Below are 20,445 nucleotides of genomic sequence, written 5' to 3'. Positions count from 1 at the left end.
ATTGATTTTTGTTTGAGGAGATAACCAAGGTGATTGATGAGCATAGGGAGTGGACTTTGGTGAAGTATTTGACGAGGTTCCTCATGGTAGGTTGATCAAGAAGATTAAGATGCATAGGATCCATGGGGAATTGGTAGTTTGGAATCAGAATTGGCTTTCCCATAGAAGACAGAGGTTAGTGATGGAAGGTTGTTATTTTGGCTGGGGATCTGTGACCAGGGATCAGTGCTGGGGCCTCTGTTTTTTGTGTTATTTATACATGACTTGGACAAAAATGTAGATGGGTTGGTTAGTAGGTTTGCAGATGACACAAAAATTGGAGGAGTTGCAGACAGTGAAGGTGGTCATCAAAGGATACAGCAAGATATAGATCAGTTATATTTATGGGTGGAGAAATGGCAGATGAAGTTTAATCTGGGCAAGTGCGAGGTGTTGCACTTTTGGAGAGCAAATGTAAGGGGAGAGTATACAGTTGCAGGACACTTAATAGCATTGATATATGGAGGGATCTTGGGATCCAAGTCCATATCTCCCTGAAAGTGGAAACACAAGTAAATACAGTTGTAGAGAAGGCATATGGCATGCTTGCCTTCATTGGTAGGGCCATTGAGTATAAGAGTCAGGAAGTCATGTTGCAGTTGTATAAAACTTCGATTAGGCTGCACTTGGAGTATTGCATGCAGTTCTGGTCAACCCATTACAGGAAATATGTGGAAGCTTTGGAGGGTTCAGAAGAGGTTTACCAGGATGCTGCCTGGATTGGAGGGTATTAGCTCTAAGGAGAGGTTGGACAAACTTGGATTGTTTACTCTGGAGCATCAGAGGCTGAGGGGGAGACCTGACAGAAGTTCATGGAATTATGAAAGGTATAGATAGGATAGACAGCTGGAATCTTTCTCTGCAGGGTAGAAATGTCAAATGCTAAGGGCCATAGTGAGAGGGGGAAAGCTTAAAGGGGATGTGCAGGGCAAGATTTTTTTTTTACACAGAGAGTGGTAGTTGCTTTGAACATGCTGCCAGGGGTGGTAGTGAAAGCAGATACAATAGGGGCGTTCAAGAGGTTTTAAGATAGGCACATGAATATGCAGAGAATGAAGGGATATGGATCATTTGCATGCAGAAGAGATTAGTTTAATTTGGCATCATGCTTGGCACAGCCTTCATGGGCTGAAGAGCCTGTTCTTGTACTGTATGGTTCTATGTATATTTCATTTTGCATGTCCAAGCTCATTTACTAAGCCTGCTACATCTCCTTGAAACCTCCCTGCATCCTCCTCACAACTGACACAAACATTCTGCTTTGTATCATCAGCAAACTTGCATATATTACACATGGCCCCCTTATCTAAATCAAAGCTGTCAATTGTTCTGATATTTAACCAGTCTATGTTAGTCATGGGGAATTCTGTAACTATCTAACAGCACAATGGGAGTGCTTTCACTATGTAGTCTGCAACAGTTCAAGAAAGTGTTGAAATGGGCATTAAATGCCAAGCTTGCCAGGGATGTCACAATTCCATAAATAAATATATAAATAATCTTATTTTGATTGAAACTAATATATCTTTGTATCTACCTATATAACACAGAAATGTACCAATAGCATCCTCTTGTGATCAGAACTGGAAACTTGTACCTTTCATGTACAGACATCTTCATTCTGTTCAAATGAACTTGAAAAACCAGAAATTTAACTAAATGAGAAATGAGCCAGTGTAAAAGAATTCCAATTATGTATTTGATTGATTATTGTCACTTATCAGGCTTAACATCAGAAAATCTCCCCACATATATCCATGTTTCATCTTTGACTGCCAAGAATGCACATGTTTGGAATATGTAAACATATCAACCATGAAAGATTTTTCCTTCTACAAAATCTTTCAAAACTTTGCCTACATCAAAAAAAACATGCTGGAAATTCCACAGCAAAACACTGTTACAAATAATATTTATAACTACAAAATCAGAATTAACCATTGTAGCAGTTAATAGTTTAAAAAATACTTTAAAATGTTGAATCCAACCAAAAGGTAACATTCTTAAATGATCTATATGCATTTTTAAAAAAGAATTATTGTGGAACATCAACACAATGTTGACGGTAAATTACTGACTATGTGCTCTGGGAGAATTTCAAATCTCTGGCTATAATTCCTATGACATCTAGATATATTTCAAAAGTGAAGAAATCAATTAGAAATCAATCCTGTTGAATTTGTTTTATGTCTGAATTAAATTAAGTTACAAAGTTATGCTACACAGGCCATCTCCATGTCACTTCAAGTAATTATTGTACGTGGCACATTCATTCTCAAACTTATTGCAGTTTATTTTCTAACACAAAAACATATAAAATATCCAGTTATCTCATTTAAAAGTCCACAACCTAATTTCTCGTTCAATCTTATACTCGTAACAAATTGTCCTAGCAACATTCCACTGGCTTGCTAATGATCAAATTATTAATTTCAATGTCTTCATTTCTGAATATCTCATAGTCACACCCCATGTTATCTGGCTGTTCAACCTTCCCTGCCACTGGATTTACTATACCACCAAGATCTGTCCATAACATTTTATTTTACTACTTCTTTTCAATATGAAATTACAAATCTAGTTATTGTACTACATGTTTCCACTTCTTAATCTTTTCCAATTGTGGCCCACTGTTCACCTCTCCCTCATATGAAGCACTGTAATATTCCTTTGTCAGTGATAGGGTAGAATTACAAGTTATTATAACATTAATATAAATAAACAAAAAAAGTTGTATCAATTGCTAATGTAGGACCAGGACTGGTGGTCACAAGGACAGATACAAACTGAGATGATCAAATATTTTGTACGATTTAGTGGGTTTTCCACTGCAATGAACAGAAATTATCTAGAAGACTACAGGCCAAAGTAAAAAATGGAAATCTTAGAAAAGGCACGACTGAAAATTAACTTGATCATCTTTGCAAATCTATGAAAAACTATGCAAAACATTGACAACAAATGGGGAACTTGAATGTTTTATACAGGAAGTGGGCTTGATAATATAATCATTGTTTGACATTCCTTGTGCTTGTGAGTATGAAGTGAAATAAAAGAAGATACTCTGTAACAGCTTAAACTTGATAAATATACATGATAATGTGCCAGGTTGTGCTGGTTGAATCACAAATAGTCTTTAATTGAGTTGTATAAACTATATCAACAGTGAATATGCAGATTTTGTACCACATAAAACCTAAAACATTGTAGAACCAAAAGATTATTTTTCCAAAAATAAATACTATTGTATTTGACAGGCTGATGCTCACTAAACAAAAATAATGAATAATTTATACTTTTGTTGCAATTTACATAGGATTGTAAATTGGCAGTTAGAACATAGAACAGTACAGGCCCTTTGGCCCACAATGTTGTGCCAACATAGATATTCCCTCCTACCTACAGAATGCCCATATCCCTCTATTTTCCTCTCATTCAGGTACCCATCCAAGACCCTCTTAAAAGACCCCAATGAATTTGCCTCCACCACCCTATCAGGCAACACATTCCAGGCATCCACCACTCTCTCAGTAAAAAACATGCCCCTCACGTCTGTTCTGAACCTACCCCCTTTCACCTTAAATGCATGCCCTTTGGTATTGGATCACTCAATAATGGGAAAAAAGATATTGCTTGTCCACCCTATCTATGCCCCTCATAATTTTATACACTTCCAACAGATCAGCCCTCAGCCTCCGCCGCTCCAGAGAAAAGAGCCCAAGTTTGTCCAGCCTCTTCTGATAGCACATGCCGTCTAATCCAGGCAGCATCTGAGTAAACCTCCTCTGCACCCTCTCTAAAACCTCGACATCCTTCCTATAGTGAGGTGAACGGAACTGCATGCAATACTCTAAATGTGACCTAGCCAGAGTTCTATAGAGATGCATTATCACTTCTTGACTCCCATACTCAGTACCCCGATTAATAAATGCAAGCATTCCATAAGCCTTCTTAACCATCCTGTCTACTTGTGTAGCCACTTTCAATGAGTCATAAACTTGCACCCCAAGGTCTCTCTGCTCATCAACACTATTAAGGGTCTTGCCCTTAAGAGCGTACTGCCTCTTGACATTAGTCCTACTAAGGTCCAACATCTCACATTTATCCGGGTTAAACTCCATCTGCCATCTCTCTGCCCACATCTACAACTGATCTATATCACACTGTATCCATTGCCAGTCTCTACACTATTCACAACTCTACCAATCTTGGTATCGTCTGCAAACTTACTAACCCATCCATCAACACACTTATCCAGGTCATTTATGTACATCACAAACAGCAAAGGTCCCAACACAGATCCCTGAGGAACACCACTACTCACAGGCCTCCAGCCTGAATAAGTCCCTTCAACCACCAACCTTTGTCTTCTACAGGCAAGCCAGTTCTGGATCCACACAGCCAATTCTCCACTGACCCTATGCATCCGAACTTTCTTCATTAACCGATTATGTGGGACCTTGTCAAATGCCTTACTGAAGTCCATATGATACCTTTATTGGTCACATGTACATCCAAACACACAGTGAAATGCATAGAGTGTTCTGGGGGCAGCCCGCAAGTGTTGCCACGCTTCCGGCGCCAACACAGCATGCCCACAACTCCTAACCTGTACATTTTTGGAATGTGGGAGGAAACCGGAGGAAACCCACACAGACATGGGGAGAACGTACAAACTCCTTACAGACAGTGGTGGGAATTGAACCTGGGTCACTGGCGCTGCAATAGCGTTACGCTAACCGCTATACTACCGTGCCGCCCCATCCACAGCTCTACCTTCATCAGTCTCTCTCGTCACCCTGTCAAAAAGCTCAACCAGGTTAGTAAGACACGACTTGCCCCACACAAAGCCATGCTGGGTTTCCCTAATCAAGCCATTGGATTCCAGATGCTCGTATATCCTATCTCTAAGTTGTCCCATATTTTCAAGGATGTCCACATTTACATACAATGAGATCCTCAAAAAGCTATGGTGAGAAAATGAGAAACTCTACTGAGCTATTAAACTTGGCAATAAAACCTTTATGCTTTTAAATGAAATGTGCAGTGCAATTTAACAGTATACACTAGAATTACGCACAATATGACATAAGACTCTGTTCATTGGAACCCCAATACAGGATCAATCAACACTATTTGTTTACTGAAATGACCATAAGTAAATAGCTTTGGTCTGGTCCAGTTTTCTCATGTCTGCATGTATATAAAATGAGGTCTTCAAACTGTCATAGCCAATGACGAACTCTCCTAAGCTATTAGGTTTGGTGATAAAGCCTTCCTTTGTGTTTTTAGGTTGAGTGAATATACTCACAATAGCCTACTCATGACAGCTACAGACCATTTGCAATCAATGTACTTTATGTTAACAATGTGCAACTGATAGCAACATATGGTTCTGCCACTATCAATTGCATTTGAAAATATGAAGAGCTAATTTCCCACGTTCCAGTAGTGGTTAAAACTATTTTAGTATGGATTTTGTGAGCTGCTATTAGATTTGCCAGGTTTCTGGGAATGTTCAAAAAATTCAAAAAGAGCAGGTTGATATTGCCCCATGCTCTGGAAGTGAGCATAATAGCAGGAAACTAGATCATTAAAGACAGCAAGTACAAAGCAAATATACAAAAATCAAAAACAAAAAAAAGAGGAAGTAAATATAAAATGTAATAGATTAAAACTGAAACAAATAAACACTCCTGAAATATTAGAAAGAAAAATTCTAGAGAAAATGATAGAGAATGAAAAGAATTGTTAAGCAAAAATAGGCCCATTTTAAACCCCAGCTTCTGTCAGCTTTATAAATAAACTAATTCAAATGTTATGACATGGAATGATGGGATTTTTCAATTTTGATTTCAATATTAGTCAGATTATATGACACGATTCCATATATTTTACATGAAATCACCTATCTTGGTTATTAAAAAAACTTCCAGCTTATTTACCAGGATCACATTATACATTCTCACAATTGCAGTCATATACGGATAGGACATTCTGCAAACACGTTTCCATAAGTGCAAACCCCAATGTATTTTCAAACTGGTAAAACAGCTGTAGGTAACCCCTGCATTATGGCAGTTTGGGCAATGGAAATTTGACCTTAGAAACTTCACAAATCACTACCAAAAAATCTGGGATGTGAAATAAAACTGCAGATATATCACCATCACTTATGAAATTTGTGTGGAAAAAATAAACACAATTTTTTTCAATTCACATTTCTTGCAGATGTGCAGATGACACAGTTTAGCATTATGCAAAATTGCGATACAGGCTGTTTTCTTGGAACGCCACTATTCCTTATGAATAGAATTTCAGAATGGAAATGAGACGCCAGTTAATGTAAAATGAATATTACAATATGGCAGGTTAAACCATTGTAAAACCAAGTTTCATGAATTTTCAAACCAAGCAGATGAAGAAACAATGTTGACACACAAGTATAATGATATAGGCAGACAAAAACTCCTGCTCTGAAGTTATGGGAAGACTGCTACAGGAAATGAAGAATCAAAAATGCTATATGCTCTGATGTAATAGATGACTTGAAAAGGGTAAATTCATGCCAAGAGGTATACCAGCTTCAGTTAAAATCCATAAATGCCTCTTCCTTTTTATTAATATCCAATTTATATAAATCTACTTGAAATTAACATTAGAATTCACAGTAATCAATAACAAGCTGTCTCACCTTCACTGGAACAGTAGAACTAGAGTACATAACCTGTTCATAAAAGTGGGCAAACTCAAAATAAGACTGCAGATATATCACCGTCACCATGTCTTGTGGCCTCAACACTTCCTCCATGTTGTGAGTCAAGGCAGAAACGTTTGATTTACTCTAATAAAACTGTACAATTTACTTTCAGAAAACATTTTGAGACACAGCATATGGGTTATTTGAGACATGACATGCGGTAGCTAGCTGTGTCTCCATTGGTAGCACTCCCATCTGAGTCACTAACTTGTGGGTCCATTCCAGAATTTTGAGGACCAATGTTACTTCAGTGCATTACTGAGACTGCTACAATACTGGAGGTACTGTTTCTGTGATAAGACTCCTGTTTGCCCTTTTAGAAACAGAAGCAGAGATGTTGTCAGAGATGGTGTTAAAGGAGGAATGACATCAGAATACACATGGAACCTGACTCTGTATTATGCTGCTGAGGGACAAGATACAACAGAACTCAAGACAGGGCCAAAGACAGATTTCTGGGAACCTTCAATAAGAAGGTGAGGGGAGAAGAAAAGCTATTTTAGGAGATTCTTCAGATATGAGATAAGGGCGGTGCCCTCAACTGGGCAATGGAGGAGACAAAATGGAAGAGAGTGATGAAGTTAAATAGCATTTAGGAGTAGAATCTTCCCTTATTACATTGACAATCTGGACATGATATAAACTAAGTCATTAAATGAAATGTTAATTACATGCTATTGCAAAACTAGATCAGAGGTTCCTACCATGATGTTTGCATGATGGACTGCTTTACCCTTGGAAAGCTGTTTATTTTTCTAGTACCTTGTTTTTATTTGCCTCTGTATTCATCCTGCTTACAATACAACTATTTGCTCTAACGCTGTTGATCATCTCATTTTGACAATCACAATGATTCTTCATTGGGTTAACTAAAAATCACATTGTTATTCAAAGGAACATTTGCTGAATAAATTCAATATTTATAACACTTTAATGCTAATTATATCCTGGTAAAGGTAACTTTTGACCATCTTTTGCCTCAAAGAATGTGTAAGAGAGAGTAATTGTCTCTACACGTGCCATTGCAGGATCTTCTGCAAACTCAGGATCAATGTAAAAGAAAACTGGCATGTCCACTTCTTCATGGGGATTTAGCCGTTGCTCCTCGAAACAGAAACACTGAAAGACAGGAACAGATCGAGCATTACTGAGCTAGTGTTATATCAGTCTGCATCTATTTGACTAATACACAAGAAACAAAGAAATCTATTACAATTAGCCTCGACCTGTTAAAGTTTACATTCTCTCCTGAACCATATCTAATTCTTACTCAGGTCAGGATTTTTAAAAAGGAACCAAGCAATTTCATAAATTGTGAAACAACTCTGTGAACAGGCATTCTGTGAATGCTACTTGATGAATCATCTGAAAGGCAGTAAACACTGCCCTGGTCAGAGAGAACTTGACTATTGAACCCAGTTCAGACCACTGACCAAAGAATTATCTTCAAGCTTATGGGACAATGCAGTAATGAAACATGACATTGATTGCTGGTTTCAAAAAGCTGAAAAAAATTGAAGTTTCTCAGTCCCAAGGGGAAATAACCAAGAGGCCTTAGCATGATAAAAAGAAAGGCAAATCCTTTGTGCTATTTGAAAGTAAAAATTTTCCAGGACGAACAGTAGCAGTTTTAAACTGGAAAAGATAATTCTGAACAAGTATGATTAATATGTAGAATGGACTTCAGCTCCATTTACCTGCACTATTCCCACATCCCTTGATTCACTTGAAACCCAGAAATCTATTGATCTCTGTTATGAATTAATTTAATGACTGAGCTTCCACCGTGTTCTTGGATAGAAAATTACAAAGATTCACCAACCAGTAAATGAAGAAATTTATTTTCATCTCAGGCATAAATGGCCCATCCCTTATTTTGAGAGTGTTTCTCTGGTTCTAGACTCTTCAGCCAGGGGAACATCCTCCCTGCATCTACCCCATTGAACTCTATAAGCATTTTGTAAGTTTCAATGAAACTGCCTCTCATTGCTCTAAATTCCAGAGAATACAGGCCTAATTTAGTCAATCTTTCCTCATATTACATACCCACCATCCCGGGAACCCATTTATTGAATCTTTGTTAAAATCCCTCTATAGTGGCTTATGTAACTGCAGTGAGAGATTTTTATTCCTATACTCAAATCCTCTTATAACAAAGCCCAATATACCATTGAGAGATCAGAGACTGCAAATACTGGGATCTGGAGCAACAAACAATCTACTGGAGGAACTCAGCGAGTCGAGCAGCATCTGTCGGAGAAAAGGAACTGCCAACATTTTGGGTTGAAACCCTGCATCAGGGCTGAGTTCCTCCAGCAGATTGTTTGTTGCCTACATACTACTGCCTGCCTTATTGCTCGCTACACCTGTTAGCTCTCAGGGTTCTGGAACTGAATGAAACTAATTGCAATCAGAGTTTATTTGCCCATTTGATAAAACTGTGAAAGATTTTAGATGGGAATAAACCACAAATTATAAACCACACAAATTATTATTCAGAATCAAAATACAGCAAATTTCTTTAGCTTTTTCTTATTGATACCATTTATCAGAAGAACGACAGCTAAATTTTATGCTGAAAATGTTAGAATTTATAAAAAAAAAGAACTGCTTGTTGGGTATCGTCACCTTATGTCTGCTTTATTGTTGCCAGTGACTGGGAAGATTTTTTTGTGCCAAAATTTACTCAATTAGTTGTAATAAACATAGTAAATTTAGACTGACAAAGACTTTATCTGGAATTACTGCCTCCTGGCAAAACACTTTGCCAGGTGAATTTGCCAAGTGATTAGCCAGTAGCATTAAGTGCTGAGCTGATCAGCTGCATGGTGACTTTCAGGCCAAACCAAAGCTGTAGCTGTCATTGCAATCATTGGAAGGCAAGGATACTTAAAAACTGTTTCCACAGACCATCTTTTCCTTTTAAATGCCACAATTTCTATAATTTAACCTTCTGGTTCATAAGTCTGGGACAGGAAAATCTAGATATACAAGATATGTGCTTTTAATAAAATCAGTAATAAAAACTATGCTCATCCCATGGCTACTTTAAAATTGAAAAGATTATAAACAGAAGGGCCTTGGATGTGTGACAAAGTTTACATCCACAAAGTTTAAAAGCACTGTCTAAAGGAAGTCAAATCATCCACCTAAAACCACATTAAATAAAGGTGTTTAAAAAGTATCTTTCTTTTAACATCCTAAAACCACATTAAATAAAGGTGTTTAAAAAGTATCTTTCTTTTAACATCTGGATCATTATGTCCATACCTGTATTTTGTTGAAGTACTGCCCTGCATCAAATGGCACTACATTGTAAGTGGAGATTCCGATGACTGGTTTGTCAGTGGGGTTCTTTGCTTTATAAAATGCCAGAGCAGTTTCTCCAGGGACAACCTGTAGCAAAATCAAAGCAAAGGTCATATGGGTGCAATCTTTTTCATTAACCCTAATGGCCATGGTCAATATAAAAGTGTTATAAAATAAGCAGCACAGAAGAAATCAATTTGCCACTCAATTTATAGTGGACTAAATTATAAACCAGTGCTACTTTGAAAAATTTATACACTTGGCAGACAATGCTAATGGTTGTTATTAAAACATGACTCACATGTCCACCAAATGTCTGGTCAAATCTATGCTAGGTTTCATGGAGTAACTTAAAGGACAGTGGAGAAGCAGAGCCAACCAGAGAGGGAATTTCAGATCTTATAGCATTTGGGAACTACCGTTTAAATGAAGTAAGAATTGGAGAGGTGGAGAAGGGGGTAGGGCTGGAGAAATCGTGACTGTAGCAACCACAGAATAAACAAAAGTGCACATTTTAAAATCAAGACATTGTTTAACCTACAGCCAATTTGGAACAGCAAACAGGAGGGTAATAGGTAAACGGGACTTGGTTCAAACAAGAACATGGGAATAAGACTTCCTAGAAAGTTCCATGAGGGAGTCCATCCAGGAATGCACAGGAAAAGTCAAGTCTGCAAGAACAAAGGGATGGATGAGGTTGGGACTGGGGGATGGGGAAAGGGGAAGGGGGCGGTACTGGGGAGACAGATCCTTACAGAGATGGAAATAGGTGGGTTTAGTTATGGCAGAAATATGTAATCCAAAGGATTTTCTTAGGGTCAAAAGCAACAAAGTTGTGAACTATGTGGCTCCATTTCAGAATGATGCAAAGAAATACGATACTTAGTCGTGAGAGAACAGAGTTTATGATAGGGAGGGAAGATACTGGATTTGGTTCTCTCAATATTTTTAGGAGAAAACTTCTGCTTATCCTGTACAAGATGTCAGAGAATCTTAGAATTTAAAGATAGTTGAAGGGTCAAGAGAGGTTGTAAAGAAAGAGCTGGTTGCAGGCAGCATACATGTGGAAACTAACATAGGGTAACAGAAAGTAATGAGGAAATGGAATTCATTCTCTCAAATGCCTTTTAAACTTTCCTATAGGAATTAGATAGTTAGTTAAATAAGAGGAAGGGTACAAGAACGTAATGGGAAGTAGGATTCAATTACAATGTGTGTAGGGATAAACACAGATAAAGACTAAAGATAAAAAGCCTGGTTTGGTGCTCTAACATTGATTGATTGTGTCTTAAGACCTGAAGATGCAATGGATTAATTTCCAATGTAGTCAGCTACCTGTTGCTCCATTAAAATCCGTTTACTAATTTATGTATTGTGCAGCTGCAATGGTCACAGATTGAAATTATGCCTCAAGAACAAAATTTAAGTAGCTTATGACTTCCTAATTTATTTTGTATTGTTGAGGTCAGTTTCCCTATATCCAGTAAATAAGTTACTCACATAGATTTCAGTTTGCTGAGCTCTAAAGTTCCATTGCAGGCTGGAATGAACATCAGCATTGAAAGTAATTTTAATAACTCGATCCTTCACAGGCTCCATGGTCGCTACTTGTTCCACATTGTGACCAGCTACTGCAGCCCCTCCCAGTCCTGTAGCCTGAAAGCAGACAATTTGTTAAAACTAAAGACAACTTGCTGAAACTAGGAAAACTTGGAATTCTTTTGTTTTATATGTATCACACAATTAAGTGAACATGCTTGGTTTCTACAGCTAGTTCTTCTTGTTTAAGCACCCATAAAAGCAACCTGTGCAAACCACCTTGCTTCAAGCTAATGTATAATTATTCATATTATATAACTTTTAGAGTAGCTTTTTTAAAGATAGTTTACACAAAATGTCATCTACCTGCTTTCCTACCACATGCCAAGTCAATTTTTTTTTGTTTTACATACAGAAATAGAGGTGAATGCACATAAGCAGCAGGCCAGCCAGTTAGTTCTTTTTAGCTAATACGATTAATACATCTGTTTATCATAGGAGGTTTTGTTTGAAAGCAATTTTGAACAAGAGAGATAAATGAAAAATACAGGAACAGTAGATTTTTGGTCCCTGGAGCCTGTTCTAACATTTGATTAAGTTCATGGCTAATCTGCAAACTAATTCCATCTATCTACCTTTACTTATTTCCCTTAATATCTTCAGTTCACAAAAATATCTCAAATTCAGACCTAGCAATTAAAATGAGATCACCACTAACTATAATGCAACTTTTTCATAACAAAATAAAATCACTTCTTCTAATTTCTCCATATTTATTTTTCTTTTGTAAAATGGTTAGATTGAGACCAAAAGGTACTGAGCAGTGTAAACTGATATTTTCCTGAACTAGTGATCAAGTCTGCAGTTCTACCAGCTTACATAAAGTATCAGTGTACAAATCTTTTGGACTTCCTTACCTACTGCTGCTTCTGAAACTGAACTTCCAAGAAAGAAGACTATTTCATTTTTTAGAACAATGTACTTGCATTTAGGCAGCAGCTTGCATCACCAGAACACCTGAACATTCATTACATAATAACTTCCTTCTGGAATACAGTGATTTTTATGTTAGTAATTGCTACTTTATGACTAGTGATGAAATTAATGACCAAGTGATATTGACTGAAGGAGAAATTTACGATGATCATTTTAAACATCTAGCATAAATAAGTGTTTCTTTTAGACACTTGTTAATGTCTACATATCATGTTGACTTTGTTACAAGCCAGTAAATTAGTTGTATACTGGGACAAGCGCAAGATTTCACTGACCTGGCAATAAAGTCTGTAGAGAGGTACAGCAGCATATGACATGCCAATCATCCCAATTGCTGTGGCTGCTATGTACGTAAGTACAGTTTTATTCCTCTTTCTCCATTCCTCTTCCTGATTTCTAGTGAAGGGATTGTGACCCTTCACACTTCTCACTGGCTGTTGAGATGTCAGATTGTTCAGTTTCTGAACAGTAAAACGATTAAATGCCGAATACAATCTTGGTAAATGAAGCTGTTGTAGCTTTCTTGCACAGGCTTTACAAGAGGGCACCATGTAAAGTTTTGAAATGCTTGTCCAACAGGACCAAGGCATTCTGACGGTTAACCAGACTGTGGTACTATTATGCAATATTTTCTTTTTTCAATGCTAATAGCAAACTTCAGCCTTCTGCAAGATCTGGAAAAAAAAACAATTGAAATTAAGTGCAGAAATGTCTGTTTCTTCCTGGTGCATTATACAAGTGCAGCCACGGTATTCTACAAAGTTTAAACATTGAGATGGAGTCCAGTATTAATTGGGAAAGGCAGGTACCTATATTTTCTGCCAGAATTAAAACGTTACTAATATATTACTACTGTATAACTATCTTGATTCAAATTTTCTCATTTCTGAATAAAGATTGCATGTTTCCCGCTCTCTTGAAATCTATTTGCATAATACACCCCCTAGTGGCTCACAAAAGCTAGTACACTACTACCAGAAAGTGTGGCCTGTTGCAAATGTTACCTCAATACCATTCATTAGTCATCAGCAGTATGGTAAGTGTAAATGGCGAGTGTAAATCACATCATCTCAACTTGCTAACTTTTTGCAAGTATCTCTTTAGTTAGTTCATATCATTAATTGTTAGCACAGCTATGTAAAGTCCCATAGTAAAACTCACTAAATAAAATACTAAACAACTCAGCATCAAATTCTCAGGGCTGTCAGGTACATGTAGCTACATCAGATTAGCCTGCAAGAGGACAAAACAAAGCAGGACTATGAACCTAGAGCACCAGAGGCCTATCAAAATGAAGTCACATTATAATTAGTCATTGTTAGAAGTCACCAGACAGTTACAGGCATAAATGCTTACAAGATGGAAAGGTCTCACACATGTTACAGGCAAGAGAACTTGAAGAGTCTCTTAACAAGCATCAATCATCATTTAAGGTGAAACATCTGGCCTCTCTTCCACAATCAGGAATTCAGGCATGAATTCATTCAGAAAGGGCCTATTTTAATATAGTTGCTGAATTTTTCTTTAGTTACAAATGGCAATTTACTTTCTTTAGGGGCTATAATGGGCTGGTATTCTGCAGTAAGTGACTCACCTTCTGTGTCAACAGAGCCTTTCCAGGGCACACTGAGAAAGTGATGATGTATTTTCCACAGTCTCCTAAGGGCAGATCCAATACATTCAGGAAGCTTGGAAGTAAAAAGCAGCCAATTAGATCAGCACACTATTCACCAGAAACCCCTCCCATCTCCATCACTACTACCTCTGTATCATGGCTGCAGTGTGTACCAGCTACAAGATGCACTTGTAATAGCTGTTCTCAACTCATGGGTTGCACATGATTGAACAGCACACTGATCCAGGTGACATGCGTTATAAAGGTTTCTTTAATGGATACATGGGAAGTAAATTGTGGACCTAATCCACATAACATATTGAGAGCTGCAAATGTGGCTCACCATAGCCAACAGGTTGAAAATCACAGTACTGCATCACCCACCAAGATTTCTTCAACAGGACCACCCAAATCTGTAAACTCTAGCACCTGGAAAGACAAGGATATGCACAGGAACATCATCACCTGCATGTCTCTATCCAAGCCACACACCATGGTAGCTTGAAAAGTATCACTAGACTTTCATGGGCACTGCATGAAAATCCTTAAAGCACAGTAGGAGCACATCACTATGGGAACTGCAATGATTTCAGCATATAATTCATTCGCACTGTCTCAAGAGTAAACATGATAAATGCTGGACTTATCAGTGACATGCCATCCTCTGAATGTATAAAACTAAAATGGATTAAACTGAATGCACAATAAAATGTTTGCTTTTCTCTCATTCAAAATGCGCTTGAAGCTCACTATTTGCTACAATTTGCAGTGTTGCCTGATACTGGTTGGATTTATCACTTTCTGATATTCTTGGTCAAGTTAATCAGGAATGACTGTTTTTCTCTATCAGATTTTTCATGCACTTCAAGAGCATGTCAGAAAATTTCAGAAACCGTGTAGTCATGGATGTTTTAAAAAAAAGTCACCCATTTGCTGAGTGACTCCCCCACACCCCACAAAGTTTGCTAGAGGGAAAATCACTGCAAGGATCCTTGTGACCTGCCTCCTTTCAGCAGCTGTGGAGGTCCATTCAGAATCACAATGCAGATTTCATCCATCCATTGATGCCCAATGGACAGGACCTTAATTAGCTAGTAAATTCAGGAAAAATATATAGAAAAAGTTAACAGCTGCTATCTATAATCTTTTTTGAACTCACAAAGGTCTTCAACTACATCAACCAATAGAGATTATGGAACATCCTTCTCAAATTTGGTCATCTTCAAGTATGTGTTCTTATTCTTTATCTGCTATAGTAGAAGTACATCACTATGTGAACTGCAATGATAATAAGTCTATAATTTATCACCACTGTCTCAAGGGCAAATGTGATGTACTGGCCTTATCAGTGATGCACAAGTTGTGGTGCTAATCAATAAATCTACTTCAGAGCCAATCCCAGAACATATTCTACTGAAAGAATGGGACACTCTTCAGTCTTCATTGGCTCCACTGCAAAACCAACCTCAGTTATTGATCAACAGTAAACATGTGTGTGAACTTTCAGAGACAGAGATCGAAGATATCGCTGACTCCTTCACTGAAGCATACAAGCCTTACAATAAACATCCAGAAGGCTAATGTTCTTTCCTAACCTGTCCTTGCCACGCAATACCATTTATTGACAATTATGATCCATGATAAAACCCTGGAAAATATGAATTACCTTCCAACTCTCAGGAGCCACTTCGTAGTGAGCATAGACATCAATAACAACATTTATAATTACTTACAGTGTTTTAGCACAGCCCTGGGCCAATTGAGAAAAGGAGTGTTTGTAGACCTAAATCTCAAACCTGGTACCAAGCTCACGCCCTATGGTGTAGAATTTATATCCACCTTCCTGCATGCTTCAGAGGAGTGGACTAGTCACTGCAGACACCTCAAACCATTGGAGAAGTACCACCAGTGATTGATCACAACATCCTCCAAATCCATTGATAGGTTAAATGAATCGATGTCTTTAGTTCTCTGTTCAAGGCACTGATCATTCTCAGCCAGTTCCAGTGAGGAGGCAGGGGCACATTGTCTGCATGACTGACATTTGATTCCCAAAACACTGAGCCCCAATACAGCAAGCAATTTCCAGAGAGAAAATAATTCAAGGGCATTCTCAACAAAAAAAATGAACATAAGTACACAAACAGTTTGGTAATATACTGACATATCCCTACTCCTATCAATGTTCAAACTAGTTGTCCTATATTTGCAGTCCCCCAATCTTTGTTAGTTCTGCTGTTATGGCCAATTATGCACTTATTTAACTAGCAGAAATTCAATTGCCTATGCCTAATAGCAGTGTTTAATACTACTTTTAATTTAAAATATCATTATCCACATTTGATCATTCAATTAGCCACTGACCATAAATGGCTACTGTATTGGAGAACACTGCTCTAACTATAGTGATACAATAATAGAGATAGAGACAAGAGAAGATATTTATTAGTCACATGTACATGGAAAAGTTGATGAACTAAGGGCAAGACTGACCTACCAAGGAGAACTGAGGGACTGTTGTGTACTATGCCTCACTGAAATGTGCTCACACCTGCCTCACCTGACAGTGCTATTCAACCTGAGGGCTTCTCAATTTATCGAATGGACCATACAGCGTCCTCAGGCAAGGTTAAAGGCGGAGGGGTCTGCTTCTTAATCAATAAGTTATGGTGCTCAGACGTGATGGTCCTGGTGAGCTCCTGCTCACCCAGCTTGGAATATCTAACGATGAAGTGTCGACCATTCTATCTGCCAAGGGAGCTCACTTCAGCTATCCTGATGGCAGTCTACATCCCATCACAGACGGACATGAAGCCTGCACTCAATGAGCTATACTTTGTGGTCAACAACCTTGAGACAGGATACCCTGAGGCCCTCTTCATCATCGCAGGGGACTTCAGTCAGGCCAACCTCAAGAGTGTGTTACCAAAATACTATCAGCACATCTCCTGCTCCACCAGGGGCGCCAACACCCTTGACCAATGCTATACAACCATCAAAGATGCCTTCTGAGCCACCCCTCAACCTCACTTTGGGAAATCAGACCACCAGGCTGTGCTCCTTCTCCCTGCACACAAACAGAAACGGGAGGATCCGGTACAGAGAGTCATGCAGTGCTGGTCTGAGGAAACAGATGAGCTCCTACGTGACTACGTTGAGACAGTGGACTGGACCATGTTCAAAGACTCAGCTGCCAGCCTTGATGAGTATGCCACCACCATCACAGACTTTATCAGCAAGTGTGTGGAGGACTGTGTACCAAAGAAGACAATATGGGTGTTCCCAAACAGGAAACCATGGATGAACCGGGAGATCCACTCCCTACTGAAGAAGAGGACTGCTGCACACAAATCTGGTGATCCTGATCTGTACAAGAAATCAAGGTATGATCTTCGGAAAGCTACCAGGGATGCCAAGAGGCAATACTGACTCAAAATAGTGTCCTTGACCAGCCGTCAGTTATGGCAGGGCTTACATGCCATAACAGGCTACAAGACGAAGTCAGGCTGCATAGTCAACAACAGCGCATCCCTTCCTGATGAACTTAACGCGTTCTATGCGCGTTTTGAACAGAAGGGAGGTGGATTGTCACCATCCACCCTGACAACCTCCAATGCAGCTGAACCTGTGATCACAGTGGAGGACGTAAGATCAGTCTTCCGGAGAGTGAACATGAGGAAAGCATCTGGCCCAGATGGTGTCCCTGGCCGTGTGCTCAGATCTTGTGCTGATCAGCTGGCAGAAGTATTTGCGGACATATTTAACCTCCCCCTCCTTCAATCTCAGGTTCCTACCTGTTTTAAGAAGACCACTATCATTCCGATACCGAAGAAAGGCAAGGTAACATGCCTTAATGACTACCGACCAGTGACTCTGACATCCACCATCATGAAGTGCTTTGAGAGGTTGGTCATGGCACGCATCAACTCCAGCCTACCAGACAACCTGGACCCATTGCAATTTGCCTATCGCCGAAACAGGTCTAAGCAGATGCCATCTCCATGGCCCGACACTCAGCTCTGGAGCATCTGGCAGTAAAGACACCTTCGTTAAGACTATTGTTTATTGATTACAGCTCTGCCTTCAATACAATAATCCCAAGCAAGCTTGTCACCAAACTCCGAGACCTAGGGCTCAACACCTCCGTCTGTAACTGGATCCTTGACTTTCTAACAAACGGACCACAATCAGTGAGGATAGGCAGCGATACCTCTGGCACGATTATCCTCAACACTGGTGCACCACAAGGCTGTGTCCTCAGCCCTCTACTCTACTCCCTATACACTCATGACTGTGCGGCCAGATTCTGCTCTAACTCCATCTACAGGTTTGCAGATGATACCACTGTTGTAGGCCATATCTCAAACAACGATGAGTCGGAGTACAGGAAGGAGATAGAGAGCTTAGTGGAATGGTGTCATGACAACAACCTTCCCCTCAATGTCAGCAAAACAAAAGAGCTGGTCATTGATTTCAGGAAAGGGGGCGGTGTACATGCACCTGTCTACATCAATGGTGCTGAGGTCGAGAGGGTTGAGAGCTTCAAGTTCCTGGGAGTGAACATCACCAACAGCCTGTCCTGGTCAAATCAGGTAGATGCCACGGCCAAGAAAGCTCACCAGCGCCTCTACTTCCTCAGGGGGCTAAAGAAATTTGGTTTGTCCCCTTTGACTCTCACCTACTTCTACCGCTGCACCATAGAAAGCATCCTATCTGGATGCATCACTGCTTGGTACGGCAACTGATCTGCCCAGGACCAGAAGAAACTGCAGGGAGTTGTGGACACAGCCCAGCGCATCACGGACACCAGCCTCCCCTCCTTGGTCTTTACCTCTCGTTGTCTTGGTGAAGCAGCCAGCATAATCAGACGCCACCCACCCGAGACATTCTCTCTTCTCTCCTCTTCCATCGGGTAGAAGATACAGGAGCCTGAGAGCACGTACTACTGGGCTCAAGGACAGCTTCTACCCCACTGTGATAAGACTATTGAACGGTTCCCTTATACAATGAGATGGACTATGACCTCACGATCTACCTTGCACCTTATTGCACTGCACTTTCTCTGTAGCTGTGACACTTTACTCTGTACTGTTATTGTTTTTACCTGTACTACATCAATCACTCTGTACTAATTCAATGTAACTGCACTGTGTAACGAATTGACCTGTATGATCAGTTTGCAAGACAAGTTTTTCACTGTACCTCGGTACAAGTGACAATAATAAACAAATACCAATACCAAGTGAAATGTGTCTTCTTGCGTTACTGAGAACGTGCTGGGGGCAGCCTGCAAGTGTTGCCACTCTTCGGGCACCAATATTGAATGCCCACAGCTCCTAACCTGCACCTCTTTGGAATTATCTAATCACAGAACATGAATTATCTAATCACAGAGCATGGTCGGAGCCTGGAACGGCAGTAGTGGTGAAAGCAGATACCATAGTGGTGTTTACGAGGCTTTTTGATGGACACATAAATGTGGAGAGATATGGATCATATGCAGGCAGAATAGATTTAGTTTAATTTGGCGTGTTTGGCACAGACACTGTGAGCCGAAGGGCCCGTTCCTGTGCTGCTTTGGAACTGGGCCTGCCTGTCCTCACCGCGAGGATCAGAGCTTCCCAGGCTGAGAGACAAGGCGCAGTGGGAGTGCCGTGTAAACGCCCCGACCAGCGGAGATCGGATAAACGGTCAAGGAGCCAGAAGGCTAACTCTGTTCCTCTCTCCACAGAGGCTGCCTGGCGAGTTGGGTATCTCCAGCGACGTGTGCTGCACTGAGGGAGCCCCACTGCCGGCGTCCCTTCAATGCCCACAGGGTCAACACTTCACCCCCTGCCCTGCCTCTCTCTCCGCTCCGCCCCGCACCGCTGACAGCGGCCACACTGCCCCCCAACGAACCGGTGTCCGATGCTCCCGCCTCTCGACACGCCGCTGCTGTTGGCTTCCTCCCCCCGCAGTGGCGGCGTCCCTGCCCGCCGGCCGGCCCGGCCACCTCTGCCTGACTAGGCCAAGGCCCTGTGGCTGCAAATGGAATGCGTTTCCAATTTCGCTTAATGCACGTATTTCAGTTTTTTTAATGGAACCGTTCAAGTTCGTGCACAACTAAACGGCGGCAAATATTCATTTTCACCAAACATGTATTGGATATCTATACTACATATCCCATCGTGCTATTGCTTTGCGGGTG

At 39.9% G+C, this 20,445-nt stretch overlaps 1 protein-coding gene across 2 annotated transcripts in view; it reads right to left on the bottom strand.

The window, feature by feature from the left end:
- Positions 1–1,793: 1,793 nt before the first annotated feature.
- The window catches only part of LOC127573935 (cytochrome c oxidase assembly protein COX11, mitochondrial), a 42,522-nt gene continuing 23,870 nt past the window's right edge, over positions 1,794–20,445 (bottom strand). Inside the window, exons 1-6 of one of the 2 annotated variants that reach the window (XM_052022544.1) lie at positions 20,157–20,435; positions 14,238–14,331; positions 12,919–13,317; positions 11,609–11,764; positions 10,070–10,195; positions 1,794–7,918 (exon numbers count right to left, since the gene is read on the bottom strand). In XM_052022544.1, coding sequence (XP_051878504.1) covers positions 7,736–7,918; positions 10,070–10,195; positions 11,609–11,764; positions 12,919–13,233 — 780 coding nt within the window. In that variant the 5' untranslated portion in view covers positions 13,234–13,317; positions 14,238–14,331; positions 20,157–20,435 and the 3' untranslated portion in view covers positions 1,794–7,735. Of the gene's footprint in view, positions 7,919–10,069; positions 10,196–11,608; positions 11,765–12,918; positions 13,318–14,237; positions 14,332–20,156; positions 20,436–20,445 lie in introns of those variants that run through there. The other variant, XM_052022545.1, reaches the window with a different exon arrangement.

Source organism: Pristis pectinata, chromosome 8 (genome assembly GCF_009764475.1).
Source record: "Pristis pectinata isolate sPriPec2 chromosome 8, sPriPec2.1.pri, whole genome shotgun sequence".
NCBI classification, from domain to species: Eukaryota; Metazoa; Chordata; class Chondrichthyes; order Rhinopristiformes; family Pristidae; genus Pristis; species Pristis pectinata.
Note: the sequence above shows the minus strand (reverse complement) of the source record. Positions and strands in the feature narration are given on the sequence as shown.